A 13,925-nucleotide genomic window follows, 5' to 3' on the forward strand; every position below is an offset into this window, starting at 1 on the left:
CATGCTTGAAGCTACAGAAAAAAAAGAAAACTAAAGGAAATATTTTGTTCCTTCAGCGACCTGTACATCCAAGCTTCTTATTTATAAGTGTGAGGTCGTTGTGAAGTGCAATATTATCCTCATCGTTGCACGTTTCTAAGCAGAAATTTCACTCATCTGCGCGATGTATTAATTTGTCATGCATTATATATGGTGGATTGCCTTTTCGTGAAGTGAAACTTGCGATGTGTTTTTCAGGCGCAATGTTACATATCTAGTTCTTGCGGGGCCGGAGCGTGGCGAGTTTATGTTCAAGAACCTAGACGGTGAGTACTTTAAACCACCTCTACGAAACGAGAGTGAAGCTAACACAGCTCTACGTGTGTACAAAAGCACATATTCTTCAGCAGAAACCGAACTCGCAATGAAATTTTGTTTCCTATAAAGGTCTTGGAACATGCCAGGCATAGCTTTTTGCACTGTGAAATAAATTGAGAAGGTCCGAAACAGAAAACAAGGAAGATAGGCCGCAGCACCGTGGAAAACACAATCTCTTTTTTTAGCCAGCGTTGTGATAGGCTGCAGCGTATTTATTTTAACTATTACGGTATTTCACAACACTCCTCTCCACGAAGCCACGCCTAAAATGTCTGGATTCCTGACGTTATTCTCAGGCCTCATCAGATGCCGTCAAAGTCTACGATCTCACAGTGATTTGGTGCGGGAACTTGGAGGCGGCATTGCCACCCATCTCGCGTTTTGAGTCTTTTCTGGCTTAACATGCATATGTTAACCGCAAGTGTGGCTTTCCTTTTGTGGCCCCCGCAGGGGCGTCTGCGTCAGCAGGCGTTTGGTGCGTTGCGTCACCACGGACCCGAGCACACGAGGGTTGGCCCCTCCCGCGTGTAGCCGTGCGCGGCTTAGCCGTGTCCGGGGAAAGGGGGATCCTGGGGGTTGAGCCGATGCTGGGTGTTCGGACCTTTAAGGCCCCCCGGCGGAGGCAACACACCTCTTTGGCCTCTGCTTCACGTAGACGGCACCCCCGGACTGACCCACCCGGGGGAAATCGGCAGTCGCCTTTTCCTATCTCTCTCTCCCTCCAGTCTTCGTCTTTCTCTCACTTTCCGCCTTTCCTGTCTTCTCCTCTTTTCCATTTACTTCCTTTCTCCTGGCGGCAAGGGTTAACCCTGTGTGGCTATCCAACCTTGGGTACACCATATTCGGTTATAGTGACAGCGTACGACTGGCGTCGTGCAGACTTGTATGCAAGCTCTGCCGCGTCCCCTCGTTGGGCTCCGTGGTGGGCGGTCGGCGCTGTTGCCGAATGTATACATTTTTCATGGAAACTTCTTTCCCCTCCCTTGCTGATCGCCCTCAGAAACGAGGGCGCACCGAAGATGTTTTCAAGTTTTTTGGACGCCAAACTCAGAATTTTCCCCGCTTCCACGTTATTCATTCCGAAAAGCCAAACAAAGCAGTGCGAAACATTTCACCATTCCTTGTTTCAAAGTCCCTGACTGATGTTTTTGGTCCAGGATACAAGGTGTCGAGGATGGCAAGCGGCGACCTCCTCTTGGAGCTCCGCGATGTAAAACAATATGAAAAACTACCGCAACTAGTGTCATTTGGAGAGACCCCCATAACAGTTACCCCGCACCGTACAATGAACACCACCCGCGGCGTTGTGTCAGACGATGACTTGCTGGAGCTCACTGAGGCTGAGCTCTTGGAGGGCTTCAGTGAACAGAATGTAATAAATGTTAAGCGAATTAACATCAGGCGAGACGGTAAAGAGATCAACACGAAACACCTGATACTCACGTTCGGTTCAAGTGTCCTCCCCGAGTCCATCGAGGCCGGTTATATCAAGCTTCGTGTTAGGCCATACGTGCCAAATCCTCTCAGATGCTTTAAGTGCCAAAGGTTCGGCCACAGTTCACAGAACTGTCGAGGCCGGCTGACATGTGCCAAGTGTAGTGACACTGAACATTCCTCCGAAACATGCCAGAAGACTCCACATTGTGTCAACTGTGATGGCGAGCACGCCGCATACTCGCGCGCCTGCCCGTCCTGGAAAAGAGAAAAAGAGATTGTGACAATCAAAGTCAAAGAAAATATATCTTGCAAGGAGGCACGTAGGCGGGTGTCATACCTGTCTAAGAGCAGCTTTGCCGATGTGGCGCGTAAGGGGCAGCGTCGCAACGGCCTCCGGCGGCTGTCAGACCCACAGGCAGTGAGTCGGCAGTTACGCCATCTGCCCCCGCGGCGGTTGCAGCTAGCGCTGCTCCGTCAACCGAGGAGAAGGGACCATCCACCCCAAAGGTGGGTGCAGCTGAGGCTGCCCCAACCTCCGAGGCCCCTTCCAGCGCTGGCAACGTCCAGCGCAGCCAAATCCCTCAGGGAACCCCATCGACCTCCGGGCTGGTGGGCGCAGGGGTCTTGCCCTCCAAGGCGGGACTCCCTCTGAAAACCTCTCGCTCGCAAGAGCGCTTGTCCGGCGCCTCACACGAGGCAATGGACACTACACCTGACCCCAAGGCGCACCAAACGCCTAAGGAGCGTCGAGAATCGCTCGAACGCTTCAGAAAGAACAAAACACCTATTACAGGGCCTCGAAAGGGCTCTGTAATATAAGGCATCCACTCCGTCTCCCTAAACACAGCACCAATTCACCTTAAACATGGATACACAAATCATCCAATGGAACATCAGAGGTCTCCTTAGAAACCTCGATGATTTGCAAGAACCCATCCACAAACATAATCCAAAAGTGCTGTGTTTACAGGAAACTCACTTAAAATCTAAACACACAAACTTTCTCCGTACGTATGTTACGTTTCGCAAAGATCGCGATGATGCCGTCGCATCATCGGGTGGTGTTGCGATTCTTACTCATAGAAGTATTGCGTGTCAACCTTTACAGCTACAAACGCCCCTTGAAGCAGTGGCGGTTCGAGTTGTCCTACTAAACAAACTCATCACCATTTGCTCCCTTTACATACCCCCGCATTACCAACTGAACAAACATGAATTTCACTCCTTGATCGATCAATTGCCAGAATCTTATGCTGTTCTTGGCGATTTCAATGCGCACAGCTCCCTGTGGGGCGACTCTCGTATAGATGCGCGAGGTCGCCTTGTTGAACAGTTCCTTTTCTCTTCTGGAGCGTGCCTTCTCAATAAAAAAGAGCCCACATATTACTCTCTTGCAAACCGATCCTTTTCTTCAATAGATCTCAGTATAGTCTCCCCGTCTGTACTGCCTGAACTTGAATGGGAAGTTACCGACAACCCTTACGGTAGCGACCACTTCCCTATACTGCTAAGATCATATAAAGAAAACGAATATCCACCATACGCTCCTAGGTGGAAGATTGAGACAGCTGATTGGGAGAAATTTCGATCTCTAACTAGTATCTCATGGGCTGAGCTGTCTTCATTAGGAATTGACGCTGCAGTCGAGTTTTTTACAGCATTCATAATAGATGTCGCATTTATATGCATATCAGAAGTAAAAGGCTTGGCCTGCAAACGGCGTGTCCCATGGTGGAACGACGATTGTAGGATCGCTCGTAAAAAACAGAACAGGGCGTGGGGGTTGCTACGTGCTTCTCCCACCGCAGAGAATCTAGTCAACTTTAAAAAAGTAAAATCCGAAGGCAGGCGAACCCGCCGACAGGCCAGACGAGAAAGTTGGCACAAGTTCTTATCAAGTATTAACTCGTTTAGGGATGAGGCCAAAGCCTGGAACAGAGTAAATAGGATTAGAGGGCGGCAAACACATTCACTCCCCCTAGTAAACACACAGGGAGATACACTGCAAGATCAGGCCAACTCACTCGGAGAGCACTTTGAGAGTGTATCAAGCTCAAATCATTATACGCAATCCTTCCTAAAATATAAACAAATAGAAGAACGTAAGCCATTTACAAGAAAAGGTCGAGAGAATGAGCCTTACAACCGTCCTTTCTGTATTGCCGAATTGAGAGCTGCCTTGAGCGCATGCAACAGCTCCGCACCAGGATCTGATAGAATCATGTATGAAATGCTCAAACACTTACACAATGACACGCAGGTTACACTACTCACACTTTTCAACACCATTTGGGATGCAGGGTACCTTCCAGCTGCATGGAAGGAAGCCATTGTGATCCCTGTTTTGAAAGAAGGCAAGGACCCTTCCTCAGTGGCAAGTTACCGCCCGATAGCCCTCACAAGTTGCATTTGTAAGGTGTTCGAAAAAATGATAAATCGGCGACTCATCTTTTTCCTTGAACAGAGCAAAATTCTTGATCCTTATCAGTGCGGCTTCCGAGAAGGACGCTCCACAACTGACCACCTTGTACGTGTAGAAGCAAATATCCGGGACGCATTTCTACACAAACAATTCTTCTTATCCATATTCCTCGATATGGAGAAGGCGTACGATACGACGTGGCGTTACGGAATCTTAAGAGACTTGTCAGAAATGGGCATCCACGGTAATATGCATAATATAATAGAAAGCTATCTGTCAAATCGTACCTTCCGAGTAAAAGTCGGCAATGCACTTTCACGCCCTTTTACGCAAGAAACGGGTGTACCCCAAGGAGGCGTGCTCAGCTGCACGCTCTTTATAGTGAAGATGAACACGCTTCGTGCTTCATTACCACCCGCTATCTTTTACTCTGTCTACGTGGACGACATTCAAATAGCTTTCAAATCTTGTAACCTCGCAGTCTGCGAGAGGCAGGTACAGCATGGCCTGAACAAAGTCTCAGTGTGGGCAGACAAGAATGGATTTAAGATAAATCCTAACAAAAGCTCTTGCGTTCTTTTTACAAGAAAGAGAGGCCTGGTTCCGGATCCTTCCTTAGAACTGTGTGGACAACGAATACCTATCAGCAAAGAGCACAAATTCCTAGGTATCATACTTGACTACAGACTCACTTTCGTCTCCCACATTAAACATCTTAGAGAAAAATGTCTGAAAACAATGAATATAATGAAACTTCTATCCCAGACTACGTGGGGTAGTGACAGAAAGTGTTTGATGAATCTATATAAAAGCCTCATTCGATCGCGACTAGACTATGGTGCCGTGATTTATCACTCTGCCACCCCGAGCGCACTAAAGATGCTAGACCCAGTGCACCATCTAGGAATCCGGCTGGCCACTGGCGCTTTCAGAACGAGTCCCATACAAAGTCTATATGTAGAATCAAATGAATGGTCTCTCCACCTACAGAGATCATACATCAGCTTTACATATTTCCTTAAAATACGCTCCAATCCTGAACATCCATGTTTTCATAACGTTACCGATATGACGTGCGCTGCACGTTTCAGCAATCGTCCCTCTATAAGACAGCCTTTCTCGCTGCGTGTGAAGGAGCTTAGCGAGGAAATGCATGTCCCACTCCTCGAGCATCGATTAATGCACCTAACCAAGCTCTTACCTCCTTGGGAGTGGCAGGTGATACAGTGTGACATATCCTTTATAGAAGTTACAAAGCACGCTCCTGAGGCCGAAATCCGAATGCATTTCCTAGAGCTCCAGCACAAGCACTCCTGCGCAGAGTTTTACACAGATGCTTCGAAGTCAAATGCCGGGGTATCCTATGCAGCCGTCGGCCCATCGTTTTCGGAATCCGATGTACTGCATCCGGAAACAAGTATCTTTACGGCCGAGGCCTACGCACTACTCTCTGCTGTAAAGCACATAAGAAAATCGAAACTTCCGAAAGCAGCGATCTATACAGACTCTCTCAGCGTCGTGAAGGCCTTAATGTCACTCAGCAAACATAAAAATCCCGTATTTAATGAACTATATGCGGTCTTGTGCAAAGCGTGCTCAACTAACCAGAACATCATAATATGCTGGGTCCCTGGCCATAGGGGAATCAAAGGTAACGTTCTGGCGGACGAGATGGCCACGTCAATCACATTGCAAGCTGTTAACCCTACCGCTGCAGTGCCTGTCACAGATCTGAGGCCTTTCTTGCGAAGGAGGCTGCGAGATCACTGGCAACACATGTGGGATGCGGAAACGGATAACAAGCTCCACCTAATAAAACCACAGTTAGGATTTTGGCCGTCTACTACAAAATCGCGCCGAACGGATGTCCTATTCTGTCGTCTCAGAATAGGACACACGTTTGGCACCCACAATTTCCTACTCACCGGCAGTGAGCCTCCAGCCTGTGGGAGATGCGGAGAGAGGCTGACCGTCCTCCATGTCCTCCTGGAGTGTCGGAAAGCCGAATCTGACAGAAAGAAACATTTTCCGTTAGCATACCGGCAGCATATTCCCCTTCATCCTGTAATGTTACTCGGCCCAGAACCGCTCTTCGACACTAACGTAGTCCTAAGTTATCTGAAAGATGTTGTGTTGCATGTTGTTAGCCCAACATGTTCGTAGCGTGTCCTCTCTTCAGAGGATGGCGCTGCGATAGTTTTTTCGTGTAGCACGTGCCTCTAGGCCCTTGTGTTCCAAGGGCTCTGGCGAGGCAACAGTGCTCCAGGCATTTTTACCATCTCATATATTTTCTATTCTGCATCATTCTTTTGCGATGGATTTTAATGTTCGTAGTATTCGTCATCTGTCATCGCCATAATTTTATAACAAGTTAATTTTACGCACTTTACAGCGAATATTTTTAGGCCACTTTACAGCCAAGTAACAAGTTCCATAATACATCGTCAACATTACCACTTGTCATGGCGCTCTTTGGCCAAACCTGGCCCTTGCGCCACAAAAAACCACACATCATCATCATCATCCTTTTGTGGCACCTGTACAGACAAAATTATTATTCTTTTTAATGTTTCTCTTAGGGTCCAGCACGCATATAGTCTTGTACACAAACATCGCGGCATATACAACTCATGCTTTATTGCTAATTGTTATTCAGGGGGGGGGGGGGGGGCATAGTATTAGCCTTTACATATCAGTAGAAAGTAAGGCTCAGATGCTGCAAGGCACAATCCTTGTTTTACTCTGAAGGCTAAAGGAACACTGCAAAATAACCTCAGTACAACGGAATGTTCAAAGAGAGCTATGTAGCTATGGAGCTTCACGTGGTAGAAAGCAAGCAGTACAAATATTTTCCTCTAGCATATGAACAGTTAATATTAGCAGCAACATAAATAAATCCGCACATGTCGAACAGGAATAAGGCTATAACGAAACTAAAGTGTGTTCCTGACGTTCATATCGACCAAATTCCGTCAGCAATTGCCAAAACAACGTTTTTGCATAGGGCCTTATTAAATGACAACTGCTAGTAACTTATAAAATGTTATCCTACGTTGTGAGAAAACGTTTTACTGAGTGCAATGTCGGACTATATAGATAAATGGCTGCAAGCTCTCCGACTGACAGACTTGTAATTTTTCTCACGGCAAAAGAATTGGAGCAATGTGAATTTTTTTGATTCCGTGTATAATCCCGTTTTTGAATCTATCCTAAGAATCTTGAGTCACATGACCAAATTTTTCCTCTCTCTCTGATAGATGACGGTCCTTTTCAGAAGGGTAGCTACGACTACTCAGACTACAAAAACTGCATCGTCATGCGAATTCCTTACAACAGCGGGGAAGGTAAGAAAAGATAGAAATGGACAGGTTCTATACCACGCCCTGGTCAATATAGTTGACTTGTTTCCTAATCACGTTATTAACATGGATCACTTCGATCAGCGCTTCTCAGCTCAGCAAAGTCATTGAAACTGGGTGTTCCGTGACAATCGGCGGGATACAGTATCAACAACATATCTGCTCTTTAAGTTTTGAATTAATTCACTCCCTGCTACGCTGCCGCGTATTCGATAAACATTACAAAGGCGAAGCAATGCGCGACCTATGGTCCGCTTTCAGAGCTCATCAGAGTGCACAGTGCACGTGATAGTTCATATTTATTAACTAATACTTTTATAGGGAAGGTGTATACCTCTGCCCCCAATGCATTTGCCGTGTCTGTAGGCAAAACTAAACCAATCACAGCGGGAGGCGCTCGCCGCTGAGTTCCTTGCAGTAGCACCAGATGGCGCGATCGTCTCCGCGCATCCGCGGCCCCGCCGGTAGCGTGGGGGAAGAAGCAAAAACAACCTGAAAGCTAACATTCACACATGGCCTTTTCCGCAAGCCTTTCCCGCTATTGCGGTTGCATAAGGTGCAGTTGCCGGTAAGCGGCAACTGTAGCATATGAAGCAAGGAATGATGTAACTACACCTTCGGATGTAAAAGAAGACCAGCCTAGCAACTAATCTCATTTCTCTTCTGCGATAGCTTTGGAAAGACCACGACTAGTTGGGATTCCTGAACAGCAGCGTGAACACTGCTCGCCAATAGGCAAATTGGCATCAAGCTCAGGCTAGGTAGGATACTGTGGTTCCTGCCCACTCAGGCTATGTAGGATACAGTGGTTCCTGCCCAAAGAAAGCCACGCATTGTTAAGACGCTTGAACAGCAGCCCACATGCGATTAGTGACAATAGGAGCAGCGTCGTCAGTATGCACAACGGCATCGTGCTCAGGCTAGGCAGGACCAAGTACAAGGCTTGGTCACATTAGTTTATTGGATTAGGTGATACCACAGCTTCACTGGCCAACCGCCTTCATAGCGTAGATTGGAGCCCATTCATCTATTCTTTTAAATGACATTTCTAGTGAGATAATTATTTTTGCTAATTCCTACTTTGTGAAAAAGAGTGGCAGCCATGCTCATATCAATTTGTTCTATTTTCATTTGAGCAAAATAAGCTTTCCAGTTATCTAACACTTGCATTGTGAGATTTCAGCGTTAATAAAGGTTTTATTACCCACACAACTGTCCTTATTATTTAGCAGCTTTTTTTCTGATAGCATCAATAACACAAGAACCTAGAAGAACTTACGCACACACAAGGCGCTAACTCCTTACAAAAATTTTATTTTGGGAAATGACGCCACTTTTTACCCTTGGTCTTTCCCAAGCAGGTGTGTATTCACAAGCTGACACAGTACTCTCACAGTTATTTGTTTACTGCGAGACTGCCAGTGGTCCTACACGCACCAAAACACAAATAGCAGAAACAGCAGTCACGAGTGCAGCGAATAATGTTGTTGTGCAAGCCAACCACGACGCACCACATTTCTAAAATAATTTTCAATTATTTTTTTCTTCTTAATTGCATCATGCATGTTCCTTGTGGCGATCGTGGCGTACGTGATGCCTCGGTAATTGAGGCCAGGCATTTAGCTGATAGAGTTACTTCTGTCGAAAAATATTTCGGGCCTCTACTGTCTCGGCTGTACGGTCGCGTAGCATGCACCACGTTTCGCATGTCGTGGGCTACGAAAAGAGCGAAGGAAATAGTTACGCACAACAAACTGCCCTGAGAACTACTGAACTCGGTCTTTTAAACGAAAGAACAGCTTCTTTGTTGGTCGTCACGCCCTTAATTCAAAAATTCTAAAGTTCAGTCATTCGTCTAAAATTGGGGGTAACTAATTTGCAACTAAGTCTCTTTGCAAAATCCCTTACCAAAATAGGACAAATAAACGCATTTTACCTTGGCACGTCTAAGGCATTTGATCGTGTTCCTCCCGGAGGACTGATGGCAAGACTTTTAGTTTTAGGAGTTTACCTCAAAAATGTAACATGGATAAAAATGTATCTGTCTAACATAACACAAATCGTGGAAGTGAACAACGCCAAATCAGCTGTTCCGGGAGCAACTTCAGGTGTCCGTCAAGGCTCAGTGTTCGGTCTAGTTCTGTTTTTGTGCTACATAACTGATTTGCCAGATATATTCCTCATTATATTACCGTACGTTTATTTGCGGATGACTCATTTACACAGATATAAACGTCTACCAAGACAAAATCACACTAAATCCTGCGCTGCAGGTTGTCGCGACCTGGAGCCCGGAAAACAAAAGGAAAATTAGCTTCAACAAGACATCTCACATGACAAATGTGGGTGATTAAGAGAACCAAAACACGCTAGCATTTAACCATGGGATTCACGGACATCATACAACACAAGTTACCTCTTCTAAATGCCTCGTTATAGCAATATCTTCAGATTTAAACTGGAAAACGCCCTTTAGTACATTCGCTCAAATACCCGGAAAATATTGTGGCTTCTCAGACGGAAGTTCAAGCTTGCTACTCTGAAGGCGAATTTAACCACCCGTGTAACGCTTTTCCGTGCATTGTTAGAGTATGTGAGCGCTATATGGGATCCGCGCACCAAAAGATGTCTTATAGACAAGATTGAATAGGTCCAGAGAAGAGCGGCTCGATGCATACTATGGAGATACAGACACAAAAATTGTGTCACTAATATGTCAAGTGATGTTCAACTTCCTAAGCTTGCTGAATGCAGAGGAACCGCGAGTCTAAAATTCTTGTGCCGATTACACCGCAATTCATTTAATTTGAATTCTGACCTTTACATAAAACTACGTTCTTCTCGCACTTTAAGAAGTTCCTTTAAAGAACGATTCGAACCAATCGCAGTGCGAAAAAAGTGCTTTAAATATTCATTATTCTCTAAAGCAATAGAAGAATGGATTTCCCTACCCCCCGCAGTCCTTCAATCAGCATCATTAAAACGATATGAACAGTAGCTTTCAACTCATTTCCGTTCCGGCAATTAACGTTTTTGGGAATACATCGTGCTGCTGATTTACAACAAGTTGCGGCATTGTTGCCCTTGTTTTTGATTATTTTCAGGGCCCTATGCATGTGAAAGCTTGGCAATTTTTTTATGTTTTCCTTTGTTTTGCCTCCCCATTGGTGTCACATGGGATTTACTCTGTCGCATATTGTGCACAGTATTCCCACTTGCACATTTAGATCTGTTTATGATTGCTATTATTTTATGTACTGCTAAAACACTGCCTCTTATTGATGTATCGTATTATGTACTTGTGTTTATGTTACCCACCCTGTTTCGACCTTCGGGTCAACAGTATTCATATATAAATACATAAAAATAATTATTAAAAGAAATTAGACTGGTGGCAGAGAAGACAAATGTCGGACGAACGCACATGTCTCATAGGTGTATATTGTACGACTTATTATTTTTAGCTGATTTCATTGCCTTAGCTGGGAAGGCCTGTTTGATTTTGCGTCTGGTTCCTGCAAGCCTATTTTAAGAGAGTAATTTTTATGCTTTCCAGTTATTTCGAGACGCATTGTTGAAAAGAGCGGAAATGCGTCCTTTATGTACCATGTAAAACCGCAGCGCTGTCCTCCTTCACAAATGCTACATAACCCCACGCCCTCATATCACTCATATCAACAAAGTAACTAAATTTGCTGCCAAGTTTTTCGTATTAGTTTCGAGATGGAGTCGCATAAAAGCCTTGCGCAAGCCCTACTGTAAAGCAAAGATGTTTTTAAATGTCGATGTTAATGTTTTTCCCAGCGCTGGCTTAGGAGAATCAATCACATCTAAGGACATTATAAATTATCTGGTTATTTTGCTGGAGCAAAAACCTATGTGGTTGTTTCTGTGGCGTCCCGGAGAATAGGCACTTGGTAATGACTCAAACGAAAGCGTGCAAATGACAGGATTGAGTGCAGAAACCTTCACACGTTTTTTTTTTTACTTCCTCTTGCCTAAATATTATCGCTCCATGATTATACAAAGCGTTGTGTTTGTTTTTCTAGAACACTCACAAATAATTATTCTGACAGCAAGCTGGGTAAAGAAGAAACTGTTTTATGTAGATTGCGAATGATAGCGTAGGTATAACAAGAACTAGCACACAAGAGTCTTTCACTGCCGCCAAACGATGCATTCCGGGTATTTCTGACGAGCCGCTCGTTCACTGAATGTACACACAGCAGAGACGCACGCATACACGCGCGCGTATATATATATATATATATATATATATATATATATATATATATATATATATATATATATATATATATATATATATATATATATATATATATATCCAAGCTCCGTTTTTCACCTACAGGTAATGTTGAGATATTGAGATATCGCCCGCGGCAGACAGGACACTTCTAATCTCTGAACGGAATGTCCGGGAAAGTGAGACGCTATTTGCACAATCAGATTCACAACACAGATTTGTGGCAGCAGACTATTTGACAGCTATACGAAGTAAGGACAGTAGCTTTATGGGCCGCATAAACTTGTAAGCATTCGCTTACTAACTGAATTGACAAGCACCGGGTAACGCGCACACGGGATAAACAGGAACACATCTCACTCGATGGCAGCGGACACTCGCGGTCAAAGCGCCGGGGAGGGAAAGAGCGGCAGCATCGAGCGAATTTCCGTTCGCGCTGCCTCGTGCTTCAGCGCAAACTAAGCGGCGAGAACAGAAAGCACCCGAAACCCTTGACGGGCCAAAGAGTCCGCACCCACCGCAGATCGCGTTCACAATAGAGCCTGCGCGGCCGCGCTCAGCCGTGCCTTCCGCAGGAGTAGAACGGGCCCGCCTTTTGCACCCGTCGCCCTGCGCGCGAGATTGAGCAACCGTACTGGGTTCAACTTCCCTCGCTTTGATTCGCATCCACAGCATGCGTACGGCGCGCGGCCGCAATGTTATCGCAGTTCGACTTTATACCCAACATTCACGGCGACGGCGCAAATGCGCGTGGAATGTCTATACAACTCCATGGTGCCGCTAAACGAAAATAACAGAACGTCGTTTTATTTGCAACATTCAACGGTTAAAATTACAAAACGACAACTGCTTTCCAACTACACCTAGGGACAGTGTAACTCGAAACTGCTGACCTTCTTAAAAGTTCTTTCACTTATATTCGCCTTGTGCGGTGCCATTGGCAACAATTCGTAAATACGTGGCACGAAATTATTACTTCAAAAGAACGTAGCGAGATTTTGAATTTCTTGCCGATTGCGCATTTCAGAGTCTCCCGGAGGTAATGGCCACCTCTTTGACTAATTCAGCTCATGGGCTTGAGTAGATTTAGCGGCCAAAGGCATTGTTGAAGAATAGTATATAATGCAAAAAAAGCAACAAAAGAGACTGTACATATTGCATGTGGTATGAGTCACCAATTAACTCTGTGTGCTTCGTTAGTATCCCCATGAAACCTATACTTGGCATTGCTTGTGACTATATTTGTAACTAATATTTTCCCTTACATGACAGAATGCGTACTTTGGGTGACCGAAGAAGTCAAGAACAACATTCCGCAAAATTGCATGGATTACTACGAAGACAGCTGCGACAACGCTAAGCTGGCATACGACAAGGAAAGCTGTGAGGGTGTCCATAGTTAAAGATGGAGGTACGCAAATATGTCTGCTTTGAAGCACTTAAGGCTCGAAGTTCTGCTAAATCTTCGTGCATCTTTTCTAAATAAAAAAATACAAGACATTGCTTTTCAGTCATTGGCGGATCGTTTGTCATTTTTGTATCTTCCAATGACTATGCCGGCACTTTCAATTTGTATATAACATTTTTGCACACACTGTCGGAATATGCATAGTATCGCATTCTTGCTTCTTTTCACTGTGACGGCAGGGATAAAGCGTGGGGAAATTAGGTGGCATACAGCGAACTCAGCCATACAGTATTTTGTACTAAACAAGTCACTCCAAATACCCCACCACTTAAATGGCGACACGCAAGCTATCACGGCAAGTACAGTTTCATCGTTTCGCACTTTCCATGAGTTAGTTAAGCACGCGCCTACTTGTATCACATTCTGAAATCAACAGCATGTTTTTACTTGCATGAGCGGGGCACAGATAAGCAGCATTCACACAAGAAATAATTAATTTATATCTATCTTCTGTTCTTATAAAATTAATGTAGCTAAAAAACAGAACAATCGCCCGTCGTAACTCGTCATTCGTGATTGCAGAGGAAAGGTGCACACGCACTTGCAAAAATAAAAGAGATGTTGGCTTTCCCGTAATGGAAAGCAGACGTCAGCATGAAATCGCTACCGACAAAGCAA

The 13,925-nt window shown here is 45.0% G+C and overlaps 1 protein-coding gene across 1 annotated transcript in view; it reads left to right on the forward strand.

Annotated features, from left to right (window-relative positions):
• Positions 1-13,242, forward strand: part of LOC135897703 (uncharacterized) — a 41,091-nt gene extending 27,849 nt beyond the window's left edge. The window contains exons 3-5 of the mRNA XM_065426423.1: positions 238-305; positions 7,474-7,560; positions 13,112-13,242. Coding sequence (XP_065282495.1) covers positions 238-305; positions 7,474-7,560; positions 13,112-13,242 — 286 coding nt within the window. The remainder of the gene's footprint in view (positions 1-237; positions 306-7,473; positions 7,561-13,111) is intronic.
• Positions 13,243-13,925: the final 683 nt, after the last annotated feature.

The sequence above is a fragment of the Dermacentor albipictus genome, chromosome 1, assembly GCF_038994185.2.
Source record: "Dermacentor albipictus isolate Rhodes 1998 colony chromosome 1, USDA_Dalb.pri_finalv2, whole genome shotgun sequence".
Taxonomy (NCBI): domain Eukaryota; kingdom Metazoa; phylum Arthropoda; class Arachnida; order Ixodida; family Ixodidae; genus Dermacentor; species Dermacentor albipictus.